Here is a 22,646-nt window from a genome sequence, read left to right as displayed (position 1 = left end):
CTGGTGCTGAGAAACATCCCGAAAATCAGTAACTTTGGAACAGATATGTGATAACACACATGCTGTCCATTTATGAGCTACAACTGAGAAGTATTAGAAATAATGCTGAAAATTAAAAAGCACCAATAAAACAAGTACACACCACAGTGACTGCAGATTTATGTGTTGTGAAGACGTATTCCCCACAGCCTTCCCCCAGACTGGGATAATCAGTCTTGAATTATGTAAATTCTTTGAGGAATATATCCCATGAATCAAATGCAGCCATGCTTTATGAATCCCTATTACCTAGGCTTGGAAAAGATAACTTAAGCTGAAAAATACATATAGCAAAGTGCTTATTTGTCTGACATTTGAGTGGAGCACCTTTAAGGGGTTAGAAGAGAATTTTGCTTTTAGTTCTTTAAAACTTGTCAGTAAATATTCAGTGAATTATTTTATGTGTGCCATTCTGTTGTAGGGAAGAAGTACATTTCTTACACTTATTTATGTGCGGAGGAGGGGGAACGGTCACTTCCTGGTTGTAGCTTTGCTCTAGATGCTTTCAAAGTCCTTTGGTTTTCACATCAGGTAATATAAAGTGATAAGGCTTTTAATAATAATTGCTTATATTTGAATGGTGCTTATTGTATGCCAGACACTGCCTTAATAACTCCTTTAATTCTCTTGGCAACCTTTTCAGGTAGGTACTATTATTTCTGCCTTTTTACAGGTGAGAAAGCAGAAGCACAGGGTGGTTAAGTTACTTGCCAAAGATTGTAAAACTGATTAGTTGTAGAGTTGAGAGTCCAATCCAGGCTGGCTGGCTCTGGAGTCTGTAATCTCAGTCACCATGCTCTGTGGCTCCTCAGAAAGCTGGAGATGATCCTCTGGTCCACAACTTCCTGCCCTGAGGGGAACTTGCTCTGCAAACCAGGGGATGTGTTCCCACCTAGGAAGAACTGCTATGTGGAAAAGAGCCCTGTCATAAAATAGTGGTTAAGAAACCCTAAAATCTGCGTTTGGTTAACTGGATATCCAAGGAGGGTAGAATAGATTCCGGTAAGTTTGAGGAAATGAAGGTGAGGGCCAGGCTCTGCCCTGAAAGAGAAGTCCCGGTTGAGTCTGGAAGACCTGGTGAGCGCCCAGCTGGCGCGAGCAGCCTGACTGTGCTCTGCAGGGCTTCCCCCATCCTCCTGCCTCCAGCCTCCAGCCCCCAGCACTGCAGTCACCGCAGAGTGTGAAATCTGACTGGGCCCTGCTTTCTTTCAACGAGACGTGTGTTAAAACACTTAGTACAGTTTTCACAGTAGTGGGTTCACGAGGATGACTGTGACCAGGTCCTACCGTAGGTTTTGCCTTAGAAAGCCTCATCTGACTGCAGAAGACCCTCCTCAACCCCCTATCCCAAACTCCCCACCTGCCTGTGATGCTTAAAACTATTTTAAGAGGGGTGAAAACATTTAATTTCACAGTTAAAAAGCAGAAAATGACAATTTACGGAGCTCCTGTTAGTGTGGATGAGTTTGCCAAGGAGTTCGTGTTTGTTGGGCGGCCAGTGTAAATGACTGCTGCCAGATTGTCCCTGTTTCACAGGTGGGGGAGCACAGAGGCCTGCCGTGGGGGAGGCCTTGGGACGAGAAGGCTGGGAGAGTGACAGACTTGGTCCAGCTGACGTCAGCCTAGTTACCTCATTGTCCACACTTGAAACTGCTTGGGTTTTGGCCAGAATGAGGTGAGCCCTGATTAGTTTCACTTGAGCAGGGATAATTAGAAGTCAAATACTGAATATTTGATGATGAAGCTGTAAAAACAGGCATTGGAGGATTTGGCTACATTTTTTAAAACAGTGCTGACTCTGCACAAAGGACCATTTTCCCATATTGCTTGTTAGCCCAGCTATCACGTCTTAGACTAGTGTTCCAAGGTCTTCACTGAATGTGGGATTCCCTTCTCCCCTCTCCTGTTCAAGGTTTAGTTGTATCAGATCAATCTGTATTTTGTTTATACCATTGTTGGACTGCTCTTCTTAAGAGCTAGGGGTTTTATAAATTTAGAGATAGCTTTCTGGAAGCAATCAAATACATGTCTATAATCTATTTTGTTACAGGTGTGATTTTGAATGCCGTCCGTGCTATTTCTTGCAGTTACAAAATATTTGCCTGTATGTTTCCTTATATGTTGTAAGACTTAGGAGATTGAGCCATGACATTATTCATTTATTTACTTAACTTTCTATTATGTGTCCAAAAATAATAGAAAAAGTGTGAGATGTATTGGAGCGGTTTGCATTTAGGTGGGAAGCCAGGTACACAGATATAAAGTTATGGTAGAGGTATCATAGAAGACTTTCTGTGGAACTTTACTGTGGACAAAGTGCTTCCACGTATATTTGATGAGAGGCAAGTATTTTTATCCTCACTTTATGGAAGGGGGAACTGAGGAAACTTGGTCATGTCAAACTAGTCAGTAGCAGAACTGGCATCTTCTCTTATTCCCAGCTGCCTTCCTAGTGTGGAGACTGGGAGGGAGAGAAGTTTGAACCAAGCCTTGAAGGACCTCTTGCAGTCTTTGACTGCAGAGGCCAGCCTACCGTGGCTCCATCAGAAGGTTGTGTGTTTGGTGTAAAAGCCTTGTCAGAAGTCTTCACAGTGGTCCTAAGGCTCACCCTGTCACCCTATTCCCTGGAGCCTTGCCTCAGGCTGGAAGTGTGTGGTACATAGTATTTGGTGTTAAACAAGCCCTTGGCTTAGATTTGTTTTTGAGGCTTAGCCATGAGGCCACATCCATCAGTGGCTGAGAGGTGAGCGGGCAGGACTTGCAAGTTGGAGTAAGGGCTCTTCACTGAAGAGTCCTGGAGGGTAGAAAGCAGGACACAGTGGTTACGATGATTGTAGACAGTGTTAGGGGGACAGGGACGTGGAGCTACACTACCTCCTCTGTGATCCAGGCCTGAACTTCCAATAGTACTCTTAGCACTATTTGCTGATCTTTCCAGATCCAAAGACCTGGTCTGTAAGAAATGGCTCAGTATTGGTTAAATGATACATTTCCAGCTCTTTGTGGACATACATAAATAGGATTTTCTCTCTCCATCTACCTTCCTTTAATGTGAAAGTACTTTTAAAAGAGATACCAAGGAATCTTAGCATTGAAATTTTTACATCTTGGATGCTGTGAATGCAGAGGTATAGTTAGGCTGTTCTTTAATTTGATTTCATTAGTCCTGGGTTAATATTGCTTTGATTACTGCCCTCACATTTCAGAGATATTCCCTTCAAGGCTATTCCTCTGAAGGACTGAAGATAAAAGCAACTGAACTTTGTTTAATTGACTGATTAACATTTTAAAGGATATTAAAGGTCACAGCCCAGGTGACTGCAGTTAATTTACTGTTTACAAACCATTTTTCTGCTGCTTTGCAGTGTACTTCAGTGCATTTAGGTTTTTCTGTCTGGGATTACAACTCTCTCCCTCTTCTGTTCTGCTTGTCATGTGTGGGTTTCATGGGCCAGTGTCGTCTTAATGCAGCTCTGCTCAGCATCAGATGTGCAAGGTCTGAGCCCAGTTGTGCCAAGACCACAAAATGATTAAGAGGCGTCCTCTCCTTAGTCATCATCTGGTAGGGATCATTATGGGGACTTAAGTAGGTTCAGACCAGACCTGGATGGGGGCAGGTTGGGGGAGCAGGTCAAGATGCAGGGGAAGAAGGTGGTCCTGGTGAAATTGGTGTCTGAAGGTTGGCGTTGAAGAATGGGGGGAAGAGGAGGTTTACTATTGTGCTGGGCCCTGCTCTAAGTGCCACCTGTGTATTGGTGTATTTCATCCTTATAACAATGCTGTAAGGTAAATTCAGTTGTTGTCTGCATTTTATAAAGGAAACTGACACAGTTAAGTTTCTTGTCCAGCACGCAGCTCATAAGGGATTCAGGGATTCCAACTTGGGCAGTCTGGCTGCAGAGTCCATGCTGTGAATTGTTACGCTAGGGGAGTGAGGTTTGGACAAATGAAGACTGAGGATGGGGTCTCCCAGGAGGTAGATGGGGAAGCCACAGTGATCAGAGGCCCAGAGGTAGACATTTGGTAGGGCCATTTTGCTGAGGCCCTGGAATCCCTCACTGGGGCGATGATTGTAACATGGGAGAGCCATAGGCTTTATGAGTCCCCTCACCTGTGCTGTTTGGAGGCATGTTGTGTGTGTAGTTCAGCAGGCAGTGCTGAAGCTGTGAAGGTTTTTGAGTAGGGAAATTGCGTAGCTTTTGCTTCTCCTACATCTTCAGGCTACCCTGAGGTTTGGCATTTATTCCCGCACTTGATGAATATGCTTAGGTTCAGCCTTTGCTGTGCTCTGCCCATTCTTTTTCCTTCCTTCTGCAGTTACACTTCTGGAAAGAGGCTTTCTGAAGGGTCGTCTGTCTGTACTATTTCCACTTCTTCACCTCACCATCCACTCCTCACCACTCACTTCTCACCTGTCCCCTGTCGTCCCACTGGAACTGTCCTTACTGAGGTGGCACTGACTGGCTAACTGATCATTCTGGTGAGGACTTTCACTCTTTATCTATTCCATAGTTCGCAACGAGGGCAGTCCCCCCTCCCTCCTGGGGAGAGGATTATCTGGCAGTGTCTGCAGACTTTTTGGGGTAACACATTGGAGGTGGGTGGCATCCTGGCATCTTGCTGGGATGCTCCTGAACATCTTAGCGTACACAGGACAGCTGCCACAACACAGAATTATCCAGCCCCAAATGTCAGTAGAGCAGAGGCTGAGAAACACTGACCTCACCTGGCACTCTGGGACATACCACAGTCCGCGTTGTCATAACTTGCCTGACCGCCGTGACGATAATTCTCTTCTGACTTGTCTTCCAGTGAATTCTCATTTCATTCCTTACCAGTCTCTGTGGAGGGCTCTTCTCCCCCAGCCCTTTAATGTTGTTTCCCAGATTTCTTTTCCACTCTTCACGTTCCTGTTGGGCTAGCTCATCAGTCCAGGCGCATCTCTGGGTGTGCACCTCCATCTGTATTCACAGCTCCAGCTCTCTTTTGGGCTCCAGTCATGTCTTCCTCTACCTCAGTGGTACACAGGCACTTCAATTCAGCAGGTCTTAAATAGGGCCAGCCTGAAATCTTCTTCCATCCAAACCTGCCCCCAGCTTCAGTGCCCACCTGCCTCCAGCGCTGAGAGTCAGCCTGTGCTGCTGTTGCCCTAGCTCAGGCACTAATCATGCCCCCATCCCCCTGTCCCTGGATTACTGCATCCCCCCCACATCTTCCAGCCAGCCCTCCCTCCATTTAGCTTCATGTCCCGCACTGCCACCAGGCCGAGCTTTCTGAAACAACTCTTGACGGAGGGGTTCTGGGGCTTACAGTCCTCATTTAGCTTCTCGGCTGTAACAGATTCAGTGTAAACTGAGCTTGGCATGTGGAACCTTCACCCTCAAGCTCAGTGGTTCCCACCTAGAAGTAGTAGTACTGCTCTCCAAAGGGGCCTTTGGAAAATGATATGGATGTTGAAGTAACAGGAATCCAGTGGAACTCCAGTCTCCATAAATGCTGTTTATTCTTAAGAAATGGGTTCTACTTTGTGTCACCAGGCTCTGGGAAACTGCTTTGGCCTTTCGGATGCTCTGTAAATGGGGTAGATCTTGGTGTCCCTGCTTTCTGTCCTGATAGCTGTAGGCGCATTCTGTTTTCTTTTTCTACTTAATGTCCTGGCAGTGTGATTCTGTGCAGACAATTAGTTTGACCAAACATCCCTGCCATTAAGTATTAGGCTATTCTAGAAGACAGTTGGGGATGAGGGAAGACTTTTCTAGCTTCTCTGTGGCCTTCAGGATGACCTAAACCCTGTGATGAAGGGCTTTGAAGGCCCTCTTAGAGCTACTGCCTGAACTGATTGGTTCAGTAGCTTCGTTCTAGTTCCTAGTTTCCTGGAGTGATTCATTTTTCAAAGAACCTTGGAGCTGCCCCTCCTTATACCCATGTCTTAGAACCTCATACTACACTGTTGCAAGTAATCTGGACTTTCTGAAGCTTATTGGTGTGTTTTTCAGCAGATAACAAATATCAAAACATAAATTCCCTTGGCATAACATCATACCAGGAGAAAATGGTGAATGTTTTCTGATCCTGTCTGGCGTAATTCCAGGGGTGGAAATTTTGACACCAGAGTATATTGTATCTTGGGCATGAATGGACTAATACCAATGGTAGCTTTGAGCTCTGACTTGGTTTCGACTGGATCCCACCTCCTGTGTGCTGAACCTCTGTCTTTTTGTGTTTCTCCCCAGAAGCCCCATGTGCCACCCCCCTGATCTGCAGCTTTGGGAGGCCTGTTGACCTGGAGAAGGACGACTACCAGAAGGTGGTGTGCAACAATGAGCACTGCCCGTACAGTGCGTGGATGCACCTGCAGTGCTTCTATGAGTGGGAGAGCAGCATCCTGGTCCAGTTCAACTGCATCGGCCGTGCACGCAGCTGGAACGAGAAGCAGTGCCGCCAGAATATGTGGACCAAGAAGGGCTACGACCTGGCCTTTCGCTTCTGCTCCTGCCGCTGTGGACAGGGTCACCTGAAGAAGGACACAGACTGGTATCAGGTGAAGCGGATGCAGGATGAGAAAAAGAAGAAATCAGGGTCAGAGAAGAACACAGGGAGGCCCCTGGGCGAGGCAGTGGAGGACGCCGCCTCCACAAAAAAGTGCAGGCCACTGAACAAGCCCCAGAAAGGCCTGAATCACGACCTGCCCCGCAGGCACTCCATGGACCGGCAGAACTCCCAGGAGAAGGCGGTCAGCGCCGCGCCGTACGGGGCACGCTCCCCCTGTGGCTCCCCCGGCCAGTCGCCGCCCTCTGGCTACTCCATCCTCTCCCCGGCCCACTTCAGCGGCCCCCGCTCCTCCAGATACCTCGGAGAATTCTTAAAGAACGCCATCCACCTTGAGCCTCACAAAAAGGCCCTGGCCGGGGGGCACGTGTTCAGAAACGCCCACTTTGATTACAGCCCGGCTGGGTTGTCGGTTCACAGGGGGGGCCACTTTGATGCGCCCGTGCAGTTCCTGCGGCGGTTGGACCTCTCCGAGCTGCTCGCTCACATCCCCAGGCATAAGTTGAACACTTTTCACGTTCGGATGGAAGACGATGCGCAAATGGGACAGGGCGAGGATCTGCGGAAGTTCATCCTCGCGGCCCTCAGTGCCAGCCACAGAAATGTTGTAAACTGTGCCCTGTGCCACCGCGCGCTGCCGGTGTTCGAGCAGTTCCCGTTGGTGGACGGCACTCTGTTTTTGAGCCCGTCCAGACACGATGAGATCGAATACGATGTTCCCTGTCACCTCCAAGGTACAGGTGTTAAGTCACCTTGCCTGCATTCTATTTTGTTGAAAGCCCAAAAGCAAAGGATCGCTCTGTTCTGCCTTAGTTTTAACTGATGGTGCTTTTGTTCTGGTCTGGTGCTAGGTGGTGGTTGAATATTTCAGCCTTGCCCAGTGAGGTGGTGGGGGTGATGGTTTTTTTCACTCTGGTGTCACTATACAAAGTACAGCTGTCCCGGTGGGTCATTTTATGTTTTTTTTTCTGCTGTAATTTGAAGAGAGGATTCCTGGTGTACAGTTTTCCATAATTGGGAGGAAATTTAGAGAGGGAATTGCATGATCATGTCATTTGCCATAAATAGTTGTCTTTGAAACCTGTGCTCATGTGCCTAGCACGCTGTGTATTCCTTTGATCCCTGTAAATTTAGAGTGGGGGCAAGTAGGGGTGAGAGAAGACCAAGGTGTTTTTAGATGAGCTGAACTCATCTTGAAATTTCCCAAAGGTGAGCCTGCCTTGATAGGAGCAAAAGAGAGATGGACAATTATTGAGAGCTCAGCCATTGCCCTGGTGGTAAAGCGTGGAGAGCTTCTTGGGTGCTGTGGATGACCTTCAAGGACTTGTGGACATGTTAGTCATAACTTATAATGGCAGGGGGTGTAGTAAGTACAAGTGAGAAATCTGACAGTTCATGTACAACTGTTGAATTTACGTAAAGGGGGGATACATGACCTGTATCATGTATGTTTATAACTTCAGGTGTGCTTAAAAAAGCTTATAGTAAAAGTGATTATCCCCATCTGTCTTCTCTCCATCAACCCTTGCTGTCTTAATTTCCAGAGACAAGCACTTTTAGATCCTAACTGTTCAGGAGTTTACCAGCATAAATTTAAAACCGCCTTCTTCCTTTTCAATTCTAGGTATTACCTTTTAACTCTTTAAAAAAAAATTTTTTTTATTAAGGTATGATTGATATACATTCTTATGAAGGTTTCACATGAAAAAACAATGTGGTTACTACATTTACCCATATTATCAAGTCCCCACCCATACCCCAATGCAGTCAGTCACTGTCCATCAGTGCAGCAAGTTGCCAGAGATCCACTATGTCCCTTCTCTGTGATCACTGTTCTCCCTGTGATCCCCCACACCATGTGTACTAAACATAATACCCCTCAGTCCCTTTCCCTCCCTCCCCACCCACCCTTCCACACCCCTCCCCTTTGGTAACCACTAGTTCATTCTCAGAGTCTCTGAGTCTGCTGACATTTTGTTCCTTCAGTTTTGCCTCATTGTTATACTCCACAAATTAGGGAAATCATTTGGCATTTGTCTTTCTCCATCTGGCTTATTTCACTGAGCATAATGTCCTCCAGCTCCATCCATGTTGTTGCAAATGGTAGGATTTGTTTCTTTCTTATGGCTGAATAATATTCCATTGTGTATATGTACCACATCTTCTTTATCCACTCATCTACTGATGGACACTTAGGTTGCTTCCATATCTTGGCTATTGTAAAAAGTGCTGTGATGAACATAGGGGTGCATATGTCTTTTTGAATCTGAGAAGTTGTATTCTTTGGGTATATTCCAGGAAGTGGGATTCTGGGGTCAAATGGTATTTCTATTTTTAGTTTTTTGAAGAACCTCCATATTGCTTTCCACAATGGTTGAACTAGCTTACATTCCCACCAGCAGTGTAGGGAGGGTTCCCCTTTCTCTGCATCCTTGCCAACATTTGTTCTTAGTCTTTTCGATGCTGGCCATCCTAACTGGTGTGAGGTGATATCTCACTGTGGTTTCAATTTGCATTTCCCTGATGATTAGTGATGTGGAGCATCTTTTCATGTGTCTGTTGGTCATCTGAATTTCTTTGGAGAATCGTCTCTTTATATCCTCTGCCCATTTGTTAATCAGGTTATTTGCTTTTTGGGTGCTGAGGTGTGTAAGTTCTTTATATATTTTCGATGTTAACCCCTTGTCAGATATGTCATTTATAAATATATTCTCCCATACTGTAGGATGCCTTTTTGTTTAGTCGATGATGTCCTTTGCCTTACAAAGACTTTTTAGTTTGATGTAGTCCCATGAGTTCATTTTTGCTTTTGTTTCCTTTTCTCGAGGAGATGGGTTCAGGAAGAAGTTGCTCATGCTTGTATTCAGGAGATGTTTGTTTGCCTATGTTGTCTTCTAAGAGTTTTATGGTTTCATGACTTACATTCAGGTCTTTGATCCATTTCAAGTTTACTTTTGTGTATAGGGTCAAACAATAATCCAGTTTCATTCTCTTGCATGTAGCTGTCCAGTTTTGCCAACACCAGCTGTTGAAGAGACTGTCATATCCCCATTGTATGTCCATGGCTCCTTTATCATATATTAATTGACCATATATGGTTGGGTTTATATCAGGGCTCTCTAGTCTGTTCCATTGGTCTATGCGTCTGTTCTTGTGTCAATACCAAATTGTCTTGATTCCTGTGGCTTTGTAGTAGAGCTTGAAGTTGGGGAGTGTAATTCTCCCTGCTTTATTCTTCCTTCTCAGGATTGCTTTGGCTATTCGAGGTCTTTTGTGGTTCCATATGAATTTTAGGATGATTTTCTCTAGTTCATTGAAGAATGCTGTTGGTAATTTGATAGGAATTGCATTGAATCTATAGATTGCTTTAGGCAGGATGGCCATTTTGACAATATTAATTCTTCCTATCCATGAGCATGGGATGTGTTTCCACTTATTGGTATCTTCTTTAATTTCTCTCATGAGTGTCTTATAGTTTTCAGAGTATAGGTCTTTCACTTCCTTGGTTTTACCTGTTAACTCTTAAGGTGGACTGTTGATTGTTGCATCTTCCTGTTTCTAGGAGAGTAATGTATCAAAATTCTTAGTTAAATTCTTAATGTTTTTGCTGTTATGATTATGTCAAATTTAGTGTTCAGCCAAATAGTATAGGTATGTTTCCTAAGTAGAGTGCAGTATATTCTGAGACACCTTTTATTTTTATTAATATTAGTAATTGTTTCATGTTCTCATTTGCTTAGCCTTTTTTTAGAAACTTTGGCTGGTGGTTCTCACTCTTCAGCAGCTCTACAAACCACTTTTCAAAAATATTCTCATACCTGTCAGACATTTTATGAGTTGTTTTTTTAAAGAAATTTCCCTCATGGAGCCTTTCATCCGCCTGTTCCTATCTGTCCAGGTACATTCAGTGCCTGCTTTACCACAGAGCTGCCCTTCTAGGAATTCTTTAATTGCTTTTCTATTTTTTTTCTCCTGTTTTCTAGATCCTGTATTTTCTTATTTCTTAGTAACATTTCCAGAAGCTTTCTGAGGAAGGGAGCATGGGAATAGATGTTTTGAAACTTTGAAAGTCTGATAATATCTTGATTCTGTCTTCACACTTGATTGCAGTTCAGCTGGGTATAGTCCTCAAGTTGGAAGTATTTTCCCCTTAGAATTCTGAAGGCATTTCTTCACTGTTTCCTGTCATTATTGAGAAATGTCATGTTATTTTTATTCTGGTCCCTTTCTTCTTGCTGCCCATCCCCTGATAGTTTTAAGATTTTCTCTTTATCTCTAGTATTCTAAAGTTTCATCATGATAAGGGTCTTCTTTTTTTCATTTATTATGTAGGGTGCTTTTTTGGCTTTTTGACTTTGTAAATTTACGGTCTTCAGTTTGGGAAAACTTTCTTAAGATTTACTTATTTGATGATTTCCTCCCATTTTCATTTTTTAAAAAGCACTGTGGAACTGTTAGGTATTGGGCTTCTTAGATCCTTTTTTTTGTTTGTTTGGATAAGAAGATCCTTTATTATGTATATTTTGGCCCTATTGTTCATCTCTTTATCTTTATTTTGCTTTCTGAAAGATTTCCTTGACTTTATATTCCAATATTTTTACTGAGTTTAAGATTTCCTGTTCTCATAATTTCCATGAGCTCTTTTTAATAGTGTCCTGTTCTTGTTTCATGGGTGCAGTTTCTTGTCTTCTCTTTGCACAGGGGAAGGGAGCTGAAGTTGCAGGGAGTGGTCTCATTCATTTTCTAGTATTCCACTGATCCTTTATGTCTTTTTGCCTTTGTTGTAGGGGAAACTACTCCAAAACTTAGTGGTTTTAACAGATGATTCGTGATTTCTCACAATTCTGTGGGTTGGTTGGTTAGGTTGGCTTCTCATGTGTCTCAGTTGGCAGACTGGATGGCCTTGGGAGTCTGAGCTAGAATGGCTCATCCCCATTCTTTAGAGTCTTTCATTTTTCTGTAGGCTAGCCTGGGTGTTCTGATGTGGCGTTCTCAGGACAGCATTCACAGGGTGAGAGGTGAGAGTGGCTGCTGCAAGCTCTCTTTCTCCAGAGACGTAAGGTTGGAACTGAGTATCATCGCTTCTGTCACGTTCTATTCTTCAAAGTAGGTTGTAAGACTAGCTCAGATTCAGGGAATGATTAAATGGACTCTGCTTCTTGATGGAAAAAGTTACACAGAATGTATGGTTGCTTATGTATCCCACTATTTTCCTTTCAGCATCTCATCTCACTCTTTCCTGTGCTTTTTGTCCAGTTTCAGAGCTGAACCATTTACCTTTCCTCCATCCAGTTCTGACTAACTGTTTTGGTTCAGGTTTGCAAGGACCTGAGTTCTGTGCAAGATGGAGTTTGTGTTTTGTTTCTTGTTCTTAGTGCTGTTTGAGGATAATTTTAGAGGGAAGTAGGTGGAACAAATTTACTTCATTTTAAAACTAGAAATGCTCTTTATGAAGATGCATGTGAGATAAGGGTGCATGGTACATGAGAGTAGTGTTATTTTTTTCTATTCATCTTGGGCAAATTGTGTTCATAGAATCTATTCATCAACCAGTCAAGCTTAGGAACTTCTAACATGTGCTGGGTATTATCAGTCCTTGCCTTTCATCAGTTTGTAATCTTTGAATGTAAGATGCTTTTATAAAAATGTAACTCACTTTACCAGGCCTCAGGCTCTAGTACCTCTTGTGGAATTCAGTAGCTCCTGGATATTACATACATGAAGCATTTTATAACTTCCCAGGAGGAAGGGGGCCCCTCTGGCTGGGGTAGTCAGAGGAGGCATTGTGAAGGCAAAAGTCCTTTTTTTCCTTCAGGAAGGGTAAGCAGAGGGTCTAGTCTCATCAGGTCATTGTTGATAAGGAGAGGGAACAATGTGAGCAAAAGACTGGTGGTTAAAAAGACAAGGTCAGCAGACAGAAGTGAGAGAACTGGTGAGAACTATTTGGTTGGAGCAGAGATTCTAGAGTGGAAAATGAGTAGGGTGGGTGGAGAACAGATTGTGGGTCTGTTCAAGCCACCATAAAGCATAAAGAGCTTTTCCATGTTCTTTATGAATTGAAGGCTCAAAATATTTTTTAAAAACAGACGTTCACTTAGGGGAAAAGTTGTTTGATGGGGTGGCTCCTACATACAGAGAGATCGTATTTCTGTCTTATCTCCTTCCAGTCTAGATGGAAGGAGGTAAGAGACTGCTAGGCAGTAACAGTAGGAACTGAAAGATGGGAATATCTGCAAGGATTATTTTAAATGAAAAATTAAAGTTTTGGGGATACCTTGACTGTAGAGGATGAAGATGAGACCCTGTTGGCTTGCTTTGGTTCTAGAACAGATAAATGATACTGTCATGGACCTAAGATCAAGAAAAGGACCTGATCTTGGGAGGAGGATGAGAACATTGGTGTTTATTGGGTTTGAAGGGATTTTGGGATATTTGTGTGGAGATGTCTGTCTAGCAAGCACTGTTAGAAAGAAGCATTTGGGATAAGCACTGGTGAGCTTGTTTTATGACAGTGGTGGCTAAAATCTTAAGAGTGGAAGAGCTCTTGAATGGGAGAAAAGAGAAAGAAAAGGAAGACTATACTATATGACAGATTCCCAAGACCAAATCTTGAGGGTACCTGTTAGGGAGAAAGGTGAAAATTAGGTAGGCCCGAGAATTGTGTGTGGAGTGTGTGTGTGTGTGTGTGTGTGTGTGTGTGTACATAAGTACATACACAGCCACAAATAGATAATGGATGTGTTAGGCATGCACTGTAAAGGTCTTGAGAAATTTAACTGTTGAAAAAGTCCAAAGAGCAGGATGTTTTATCAGTACCAGACAAGTTAGGGCTACAGGTGGGCCCTTAACATGTGTGTGTGTTGTCATCTCAGAGAAGTCCATGCAATCGTTTTTTTTAATAGCAAGCTTGTGTAAATCATTTATTGTATCACAGAGTCCTAAACATTTTCAACTCCCAATAGAAGGGCCCTGTTCCAGACCACAGAGTTCCAGTCTGCAGTTGATGAAATGCTGCTGAAGTAACTTGTTATTTCCAGTGGTGGACTGTGTGAATCGTCGTTGCTCCCGTGCCTGCCATTTACCCCTCACTGCTCTCCCCAGCCTCCAACTCTAGCCTCTGTTCTCTGACTCTCCTGAGAGAATGGTTTTGTTTGGTTTTAATAATTTCTTAAGATCAATCTAATTAGGAAGTTATTGTGCCTTTTTACCACTTAGAACCACAGGTAACTGGTCTCTCCGGAATCTACTTTTTGTTTGTGCTCACAACCCTAGAATTAATACATTTAGAATTCTCTATATTTAGGACAATATCTAATGCTAACTCAGACAGAGGACTTTAAGTCTGCACTTTGCTACTTAGTATCTCTGTGAGTTTAGGCAATCTACTCTAGCTTGCTGAGCTTCAGTTCCTCCTCTCTGAAGTGGGGATAATAATAATGCCTACTTTGCAGTGTTGCTGTGAGGGTTAAATGAAATGCTTCATGTATTCCTGTAGCACAGAGCCAGACCGTTGGTGAGCACTTAGTAAAATGTCCCAGTCAACTTCATTATAGTCATTGCTACAAACACTTGACCTCTGTCCCAGTCCCTCTGCTTCCTAGCAGTTGCCTGAGTATCTTTGAATGTTTGAGCATTGCAGTGAGTGAGTCTAGGATAGAGACTGGAAGTGCAGCATTTTCCTGCGGTCCTTGGGTATTTGAACTGACATCCTGAAATGCCCCCAAGTGGGCATGGCATGTGAAACCTTTTAATTCTCAGTGCCTTAGAGCAGAAGGAGGCAGTGTTGCAAGAAGCTTTTATTCTTCCCATTTTTGGCATAAAGATTCCCAAGGTTATAATTTATGTCTTTGGCTATTAACCATCTATTCAACCAATGTTCAACCAATGTACAATTTTGGAATGCTTTTCCCACTGCAGACAGTGTGCTAGACACTGGCCTACAAGGATGGATAAGACATGATTGATTTCCTGCCATCAAGGAGGGAGTCTCATGAGCATTGCATTAAGAAATTTCCCTGTATGTACCATATATATTTCCCTTTCTAATGTATAAGGAGCAGGCTGGCCCCACTGCTGACAGGTGAAGAACCATGGTCTGGCTGACGGCAGTGAGCTGCACATTCTGAATTAGAAGGCTCTTAGGAGTATGTCCCCTCCTGATAGCATTTTTTAGCACTGGAGCTTCCTGTCCCCACATAGAGCAGCACTGTGGCCATTATACACATTGCCCAGGCAGATCCTGGACATCCTGATTCTTTGCCAGTGATTTGAACCCTAGTCCTTCTGTATAAACTAGGGTGACATCTTTTCCTTTCAAGCTCTAGATGTTGATAAATAATGGAGGAATGGTGTAGTGACTTTTAAGAGCCAAGTACATAACAAGACACTGAACTCCTTTTAGAAAACCACTTACAGGTAAGATGCAATTCTGGCTTCTAAATTAGATGTGGTGATGGCTGAACGATAGAGACAAGGACAGTTAACATAGTAATTTTGACTGTGGTGTAATTCTGGGCTAGTACCAAGACAGACCTGACTTCTTCATGATGGGACTTGGTGGTGGATGAGAGTCCGTGACTACAGACTGGTGTTGTTGGCTCAGTCTCCCTGTGCCACACACAGAAATTAGGGCAGGAAGTCCTGTGTGATCACAGGCCGGTGTTGAGCATGTATTGGCTTTGTCATTTGAGTTTGGATGTTTATATTGTAAACCTGGTAGCACTTTTCAAAAAAGGAATTTAAAGTGAGCATTTAACAAGGTTGAACTTAAACTACATGCCCCACTGACCATAGTTAGTAATACATCATTACTCTAAAAGGACAAGTTGAGGATGTGTGATATCTATTGTGATTCTTATATTTATCCAAATGATAAAATGTTTGCTTATAATTGAGAGATGAGCCATTTTTTAAATCCCTTTTGTAGACAAAAGGTGATTTTTCTTGATGGCCACTCTCAGCACTGTGTCTTCTGTGCACAGGGAGACTCATGCACCTGTACGCGGTATGCGTGGACTGCTTGGAAGGGGTTCACAAGATCATCTGCATCAAGTGTAAGTCGCGGTGGGACGGCAGCTGGCACCAGCTGGGCACCATGTATACCTATGACATCCTGGCCGCCTCTCCCTGCTGTCAGGTTGGTATTGCCTCCCCGGGTGAACAGTGAATGATGCCAGGCTCCTCTCTCCCAGTGAATGAAGAGGAGTTAGAGGCAGCACTGCAGTTACTCTGGGAGAGGATGAGACATGGAGAAGATGTTTCTCTAGTTAGCAGTCACAGAGCTAACCCAAGGTCCAGGAATGATGGCTGGCTTACCATAGTGTGGCGCTACCATGATGGGATTACTATACAGCCATTAAAAAAGGGCATTGTAGAATAATGTATAATTATGTGGGAAGTATTTTCAGTGTAATGAGTCAAAAAAGTAGGTTAGAAAATGCTATAATCGTATGCTTCTAACTTGTAAAAGTGAACATAGGAAGGGATCTGCTAATCTGCTATCAAATGCTGGTGGGGTGCTGAGTGATTCCTTTAGTTTTCTTTTGCTTATGTTTTCTTATTGACATATGCTAAGTTTCCAGGAAGAAGGTGGTATTGTTTAAAAAGAAGAAACTTTCAGTTGACAGGATATTCTTTCTGTTTTCTTTCTCTGGATAATACAGTTACCCAAGAACTGCCTGCCTTGTGCAGTGGTTGAAGTTGGCATGAAAGATTCGTAATTCCTAAAGGAATGTTAAAAGGATGCATTTTCTAATAATAAGAGAGCATCTGAAATTTAGCTGTCATCAGGAAAAGAAGGAAGCATTAATGTGTGAAAACACATTAAATAAGTCCATGTAAACACAGGAAACAAAACAAAAAATACTTGGCAATATCTTGGTTTATTTCCAAGCTCCTGGGGGAAAGAAAGCATTTGTTACATAATTCCTTGATATTCCTGAGAAACCTCCCTTTGCTCTTGAGTGTGCAAGCCTGTTTTTTAATGTAAGTAACCGATAAACACTTTATTAGTTACTACATAGTTTTGTATCTTTAGCATTATGACTTGAGTTTTGTGAAGAGAATATCATTACTATTAGCAGTTTATTCAGATGATAACCCTTGTCAGCTGAATTAAAAGTTGGCAGAGTGGGATTTCGGCTATACTCTATTTATACTAGTGATATCAGACATAGAGTCGTGATGGACCCAAATGGCCATCCATAGCCTGTTGTTTGATTCCAGCTAGGACTACCTTTACGCTATTCTAGTACTTTGACCACATTTCCATTATAAAACAGCCTTGGAAATGAGATATCCCTTCTAAGTCTTTTGGTTATTCCCGGTAGCGTTTTATAATACTCACTGTGCCTTCATGCCAGCTCTTGAGAGAAACAAAGGGGAGTGGCTTTTCTCTCCGGACACAGACCCCCGAGAGGAGTCTCTTAAAGAAACAAGAAAGTGAAAGAATGTTTGGGCCTGGTCCTCACAAGAATGTTAGTGCTTGAAGGGAGCTGGGAGATCCAGTCTAGCCTCCTTATTGTCCACGTACAGTGGAGGCCTAAAAGTCTGGGGTGTTTTACCCAGGTCTACACAAACAGGTCGAGCCATGACTAAAACCACTGACTCTGGGTGTTGGTGTTCTTAATACTACACCACTGAAAGGCAGTGGGATTAGTTCCTTATCTTCAGGGGGAAAAGCAGAGTGGCATCCTGCCACACCCAGCCTGTTGGTGCTCACTGCGTATTTCTTCCTTAGAATTTGAGGTCAGAGCTTTATTTTCTGGCCTCCTACTAAAACGGGAAACATTTTTGTTTACTCTTTGGCCTTTAAAAGAAATCAACTATATTCACCGTGAGGGTCTAAGTAAGTATTAGACAATACTAAGGAATCACTAAGACTGAGCCAAAAATAAGCAGTGATTAGTTATTAGAAAGGAATAACAGATTAGAGAATGATTAAAGAGAAGTTTGCTCGGAACCTCACTTTTAGTGTTGTTCAGAGGGATTAGTCAGGGAATTTATCTCAGGTTGTAGAAAGGTTGTCCATGTAATGCTCTGGGTAAGTAAGCTATTTTGGTTCGAGTATTAGCCTTCCTACCTTACCTATTTGGTGTCACGGGCATGCTGCTTTGTCTCTGCATGCCTCAGGTTTATCATCTAAATTCACATATTGCTACCTACAACACAGGACTCTTTTGAAGACAAAATGAGGTTATACTTTACTGTTGTAGTCTCAAATGAATCTAAATTGAGAGTCTGTTGTAGTCATCATTTCTGGCGATTGCTGTAAGTCCTTGCGCCCACTGCTAAAAGCCTCTAGTGTTGTGCTGTCAGAGAGAGGCCTGGGGCATGAATGAGGATATAGAGTGCAGGTAGGTTCCAGAAACCTCAGGATAAATATAGTACTCTTTCCTAGGTTATTAATTTTACTGGCGTATTTTAGGGAACTTTTATTTTTACGTCAGAGAAAACAAAAATGTTGTAAAAAGTAGAGTGAAAAATGTGCAAGGAATTTAAAAAATAAGCTCAAAGGAGTTTAATGCAGGTTTGGATGAGGAAAATCAGCTTCAGCCACTCTTTAAAATCCAGGGGGAAGAGGCTCCCTATTGTTTGGGGAAGTAGTGGAGACATTGAGGCAGTGCGAGTGTAGAATTTTCTTCATACTAGTAGGTGAAACTACTAGCAGTGCTCACATCAGGGGAAGTATTAGGAGGCATTCATCTTTGAGATTGATGAATAATTGAATTTATGTCTTATGCTTTGCACACTCTGTTTTTGGCAATAAAAGGGCCGCTTTACTAAACTGCTCAGTTTCCCAGATACAACAGTCTTGCGTTTTGGCCTGGACGGCCTTGACAGTGGCGTGAGGATGAAGGGTGTGGTGGCTTACTGCGTCTGTGTTTTGCCCGCAGGCCCGCCTGAACTGTAAGCACTGCGGGAAGCCCGTGATAGACGTGCGGATCGGGATGCAGTACTTCTCCGAGTACAGCAACGTCCAGCAATGTCCACACTGTGGGAACCTGGACTACCATTTCGTGAAGCCATTTTCCTCCTTCAAAGTTCTTGAAGCTTATTGATGAAAGCTTTGCTTTAGTAATAGCTATTTTATTGATATTATTACTTTATTACATATCTTTTATAGGGAAACATTCTGTGACATTAATTTCTTTTCTAATTTAAAGGAGAGTTCCTTTGTGTATGTGTGCCACTAAAATGGGGCTGTCCCCTGCCCTCCTTTGACTCCTGAGTGTTAGTCTGTGGTCATGACCAGAACCCAAATGGGTAATCCTGTGAGTTTGGGGTAGCAGTTCCCTATCACTAAGAATCTCTCATGCAGTTTTTAAGGTGGTGGGAGGATGGAGTGGATTTAGGAAAAGGATTATGTGGTTGTAAACTAAGAGCAGGGTAGGAAACTCTTTTTAAAGTGTTAACTGACTGGAGACTCACCTTTGATCTTTTCTGGGCCTTGGGAAGAACACGTGACAAATGAATGTAAGTCTGTGCCTGGAGAGCTGATAGTGCGTGAGTCCATCTTGGTGTAGCGTCCTGCAGTGCACACTGACCTGCAGTTTACCCTCACAGATGATTTACAAGTAGACATGAGTGCTGTTCTATCTGTTGTAATTTAGCAGTTTTCATGCTGAAAATGATACCCAAATTATTAGACATATGAAAGCTTTTGGTCTTGCAAGTAATTTTTAGATAAGCTGACCTTTAACAATATACTAAATGAATTTGGAAATGCTGTACACTGACCCAAGAGGGCAGAAAGGTAAGAACCTGTCATTTGAATTGTGTCTTTGAAGTTGGTCAAATGGGCTCTTAAGGAGAATCCATGAATAAACTGATTTGGGTGGTACTGATTTATGTAGGTTGCACTGTCAAAGCGCCATTTGATGTCAGATTCTTCTCACAGGTAAATCTCACAGCCACAGACCTAACTTTAATGGTGAAGTGTGAGTTTCAGAACCAGTCATTTCCATGCTTATCATCCCCAAAATTGCTTATGGCCACAATTTACCCATTTAATGCTAAGTTTCCAAAAAATGATTTGACCCTAACATGGAAAGGAAAAAAATTGTTTTTGAGGCTAGAAGGGAAATACTAATTTTAATATGTCTTCTTAAAATGTGTTTCATTTTGGGAAATCCCTGATCATAATGTATAGCAATATATTTGAAAATAGATCATTCTGAAGATCTATCCTACCATTGTGAAAAAAGATAATTTGTATAATTGATTAGGCACAGATTTGGGTTTTCCAAAATACAACCTTCTGTTCATTACATACAGCTTGGTGATTTAAATAGACTGACACCCCATACCCTTAACAGAATTGGAATTGGAATATGATTTCTCAAAAATGAACTTATAATTTAAAGTATAATACACATATGCTAAAAGAATCGTGAAATCTTTTATGGGTAGCAAAATTTGGGGTTATATAAATAACATTTTGTATTACTCATTTGGTTTATACCATTTTTTTTTCTTCTCAAGAGAAACAGTTGTTTTTCTTGCAGTACGGTTTAGGCATTATTAGAAGTGAGTTTCAATTCTGCTATATGAAATACTTGATGTTTTGTTTGAAGCAACACAGCATTAAAGGACCAATATACTGAGTAATATTCTTCATCTTTCAGTTTGGATGATTGTAATTTGGTTTAACATCTACTTTGGTGTTGATGATCTGAAAAATATTTCACAGTGCAGGGAAATGTTCAATGCCTATAAGAAGCAGGAAATTGTTACTGGTCTAACAGTATTTGATGCAACTAAAAGAGGTCTATAGGATATAGCCCTTGCAAATTTGTCTTTAATACACAAAGCTGTTTTTGTGAATTAACCATTTCCCTATTGATTGTCTCATGTACTTAAGTATAAAAGTTGGTAAGTTTCTCTTCAGAGTACCATTTGAATTTTATTTCTGAATTTAAAATGAATAGTAAGATATTTGTAATGCTGTTCTTTAACTCACATACTTTTTTACAGAGAAACCTGGCTTTTTATTGTTCTGAAGCTTAAAGTTACGCGTAAATCTCATTCAGCAAGCTCCTCAATCTAAAACTGCTTTGAGCATAGTGTTGCGTTCAGTATTTTCTCCTTATATTGTTTTCTACTCTCTGAAAAACAAGTGTGATGAGGTTGCACTGTAATTGGATAAAATTTGCTTTTGGCCTTGATTTTAATGATAAAGATAGGATAGGATTCTGCAGGTATGTAAGAGGAGAGGCATAGGTGTTGTGTCTGAGAATGTCATTTGTCTTTAAGGCATTGCATTCTTGTCTAAAGTGGAAAATTTGGCTGAGTTGAGAATAAAATATTATTCAGTATGCAACAGTGTGAAGAATAAAACTTAATTTGGAAATCTGTTGACCTTAGCATTTTTTGACGCTTTCTCAAAGCACTTTGCACTGAGCACCTTGATGGAAATTGGAGTGTGTCAAAAAAGATGATTATTTTTGTTTTGGTTTGGATATTAAAGGATGTTAGTCACCCAAGAGATCCATTTTCTGTTTTTCTGATACTGTTCAATAACATGAACCACTTGTAAGTGACCAATAATTTTTCAAAGTGATTTTCTTCTACACTGAGTTACAGACCTTGAACAAAGAAAGTAATCTGCTTTAGTTTAGTGAGAAGACTTTCTGATGGTCTCATAATTTTTTCTTCAGGCCATCTCATTTCTCAGCTCTCTTCTGGTTGCATCTGAAGCAGTTGATATATTGGGCTTATACCTTAAAAGATAGACATTGACCATGAAATTGGGGGTTGGGGGAGTTATCCCATTCTAGTTAAGAAAGAGCTTTCCTCAGTCTTTAATTTCCAGTTTTGTAAAAGAAGTTCATTTTCAGAGTAAAAAAGTGTTTTCATGTCTGTTTGGGAGAAGTGAACTCATCAAGAAAGACTATTATTACCAGGTGTTTAAATCCTAAAACTAACAGATACTCTGATACATAATTTATCAGGCCACCAAAACAAACTTGCTGAGATTTTTTGTTTTGTCCTGTGAGACAAATGCCTAACCTACAGTCTGTTCTTCTGTGCCCAGGTTGGTAGCCCCAGTTTGCTTTACTCTTTAGTCTCACGGTAGCAGCCGCTGAGTGATTTTAGGCGGAGGCCGGGGAAGGTGAGGAGAGAGAGCTCTTGGTCAGTGTGCTGGTTCCTGCCATAGGTGCTGCCTGACCCCGCTCCTCTCTGTGTCCTGTTGATTTTATTGTCATCCCAGGTAACTGAAAGGAAATATACTGAATGGGCATCATTAAAACGAACTCAAACACATTCTCGTCAGTGAAGATTTCTTGTCAAGATGTCTTGGATCGAACTTTCGTTGAGGGAAGACAGTGTAAATAGTTCAACAATGTTGATAAAATTGGAACATTTTCTTATGGCATTGTGTGTGGTGTTAGAAAGTTTCTGTTTGTGAAATGTATGTATTAAAAATAATAAAATTTCAGAAACATTGTGTTTTCTCTTTAGTGTGCCATTTTATTTCTTGTCAGGATTCAAGGTTTTTGAGCTTGAGATTGGTGAGAAAAAACAGTAGGGAAGACTTTGAGATTTTAATCACTATTCAGGTAGCCATTTCAAAGGCACTCAGGCAGCTAATAAAAACTACGAACTTTTTTGTTGTTTGAAAGTGGTATTCACATGCAACAAAATAAACATACTATTTAACAAAGTTGGTTCCATATGGATAGTACAAAATTACTGTTCTGGTTATCGGGAATTCTATTGATAGAGAATCCCATTCTACAAATATTTTCTTTGATTCCTAGGCCTGTAACAATTTCATAATGAAAAGACTTGATTATATGCTTGATTATAAGAAAATGAAAACAGTTTTAATTAAGCTTTTTGCTGACTTTTTGCACTGTGATCAAGTATAGTTTATCTTTAAAATCTCCTTGTCCCCTTCATTTAAAATATCATTCCCTATGAATGGACTGAAATGCACAAAAACATTAGAACACATGAAAAGATGTGGAAATATGGGTTAGGCAAGAATCTCTAGTCTGCCAGTGGATTCAAAGCCTGTCTTACCACTTATTTATTACAGACCTCTGAGGGATAAA

General features: G+C 41.8%; 1 protein-coding gene across 1 annotated transcript in view; it reads left to right on the top strand.

Annotated features, from left to right (window-relative positions):
- HECA (hdc homolog, cell cycle regulator) overlaps window positions 1-22,038 on the top strand; it is a 55,283-nt gene extending 33,245 nt beyond the window's left edge. Inside the window, exons 2-4 of the mRNA XM_036903661.2 lie at window positions 6,273-7,322; window positions 15,570-15,724; window positions 18,483-22,038. Coding sequence (XP_036759556.2) covers window positions 6,273-7,322; window positions 15,570-15,724; window positions 18,483-18,647 — 1,370 coding nt within the window. The 3' untranslated portion in view covers window positions 18,648-22,038. The remainder of the gene's footprint in view (window positions 1-6,272; window positions 7,323-15,569; window positions 15,725-18,482) is intronic.
- The last annotated feature ends 608 nt before the right edge of the window (window positions 22,039-22,646 follow it).

The sequence above is a fragment of the Manis pentadactyla genome, chromosome 12, assembly GCF_030020395.1.
Source record: "Manis pentadactyla isolate mManPen7 chromosome 12, mManPen7.hap1, whole genome shotgun sequence".
In the NCBI taxonomy this organism is placed as follows: Eukaryota; Metazoa; Chordata; class Mammalia; order Pholidota; family Manidae; genus Manis; species Manis pentadactyla.
Note: the sequence above shows the minus strand (reverse complement) of the source record. Positions and strands in the feature narration are given on the sequence as shown.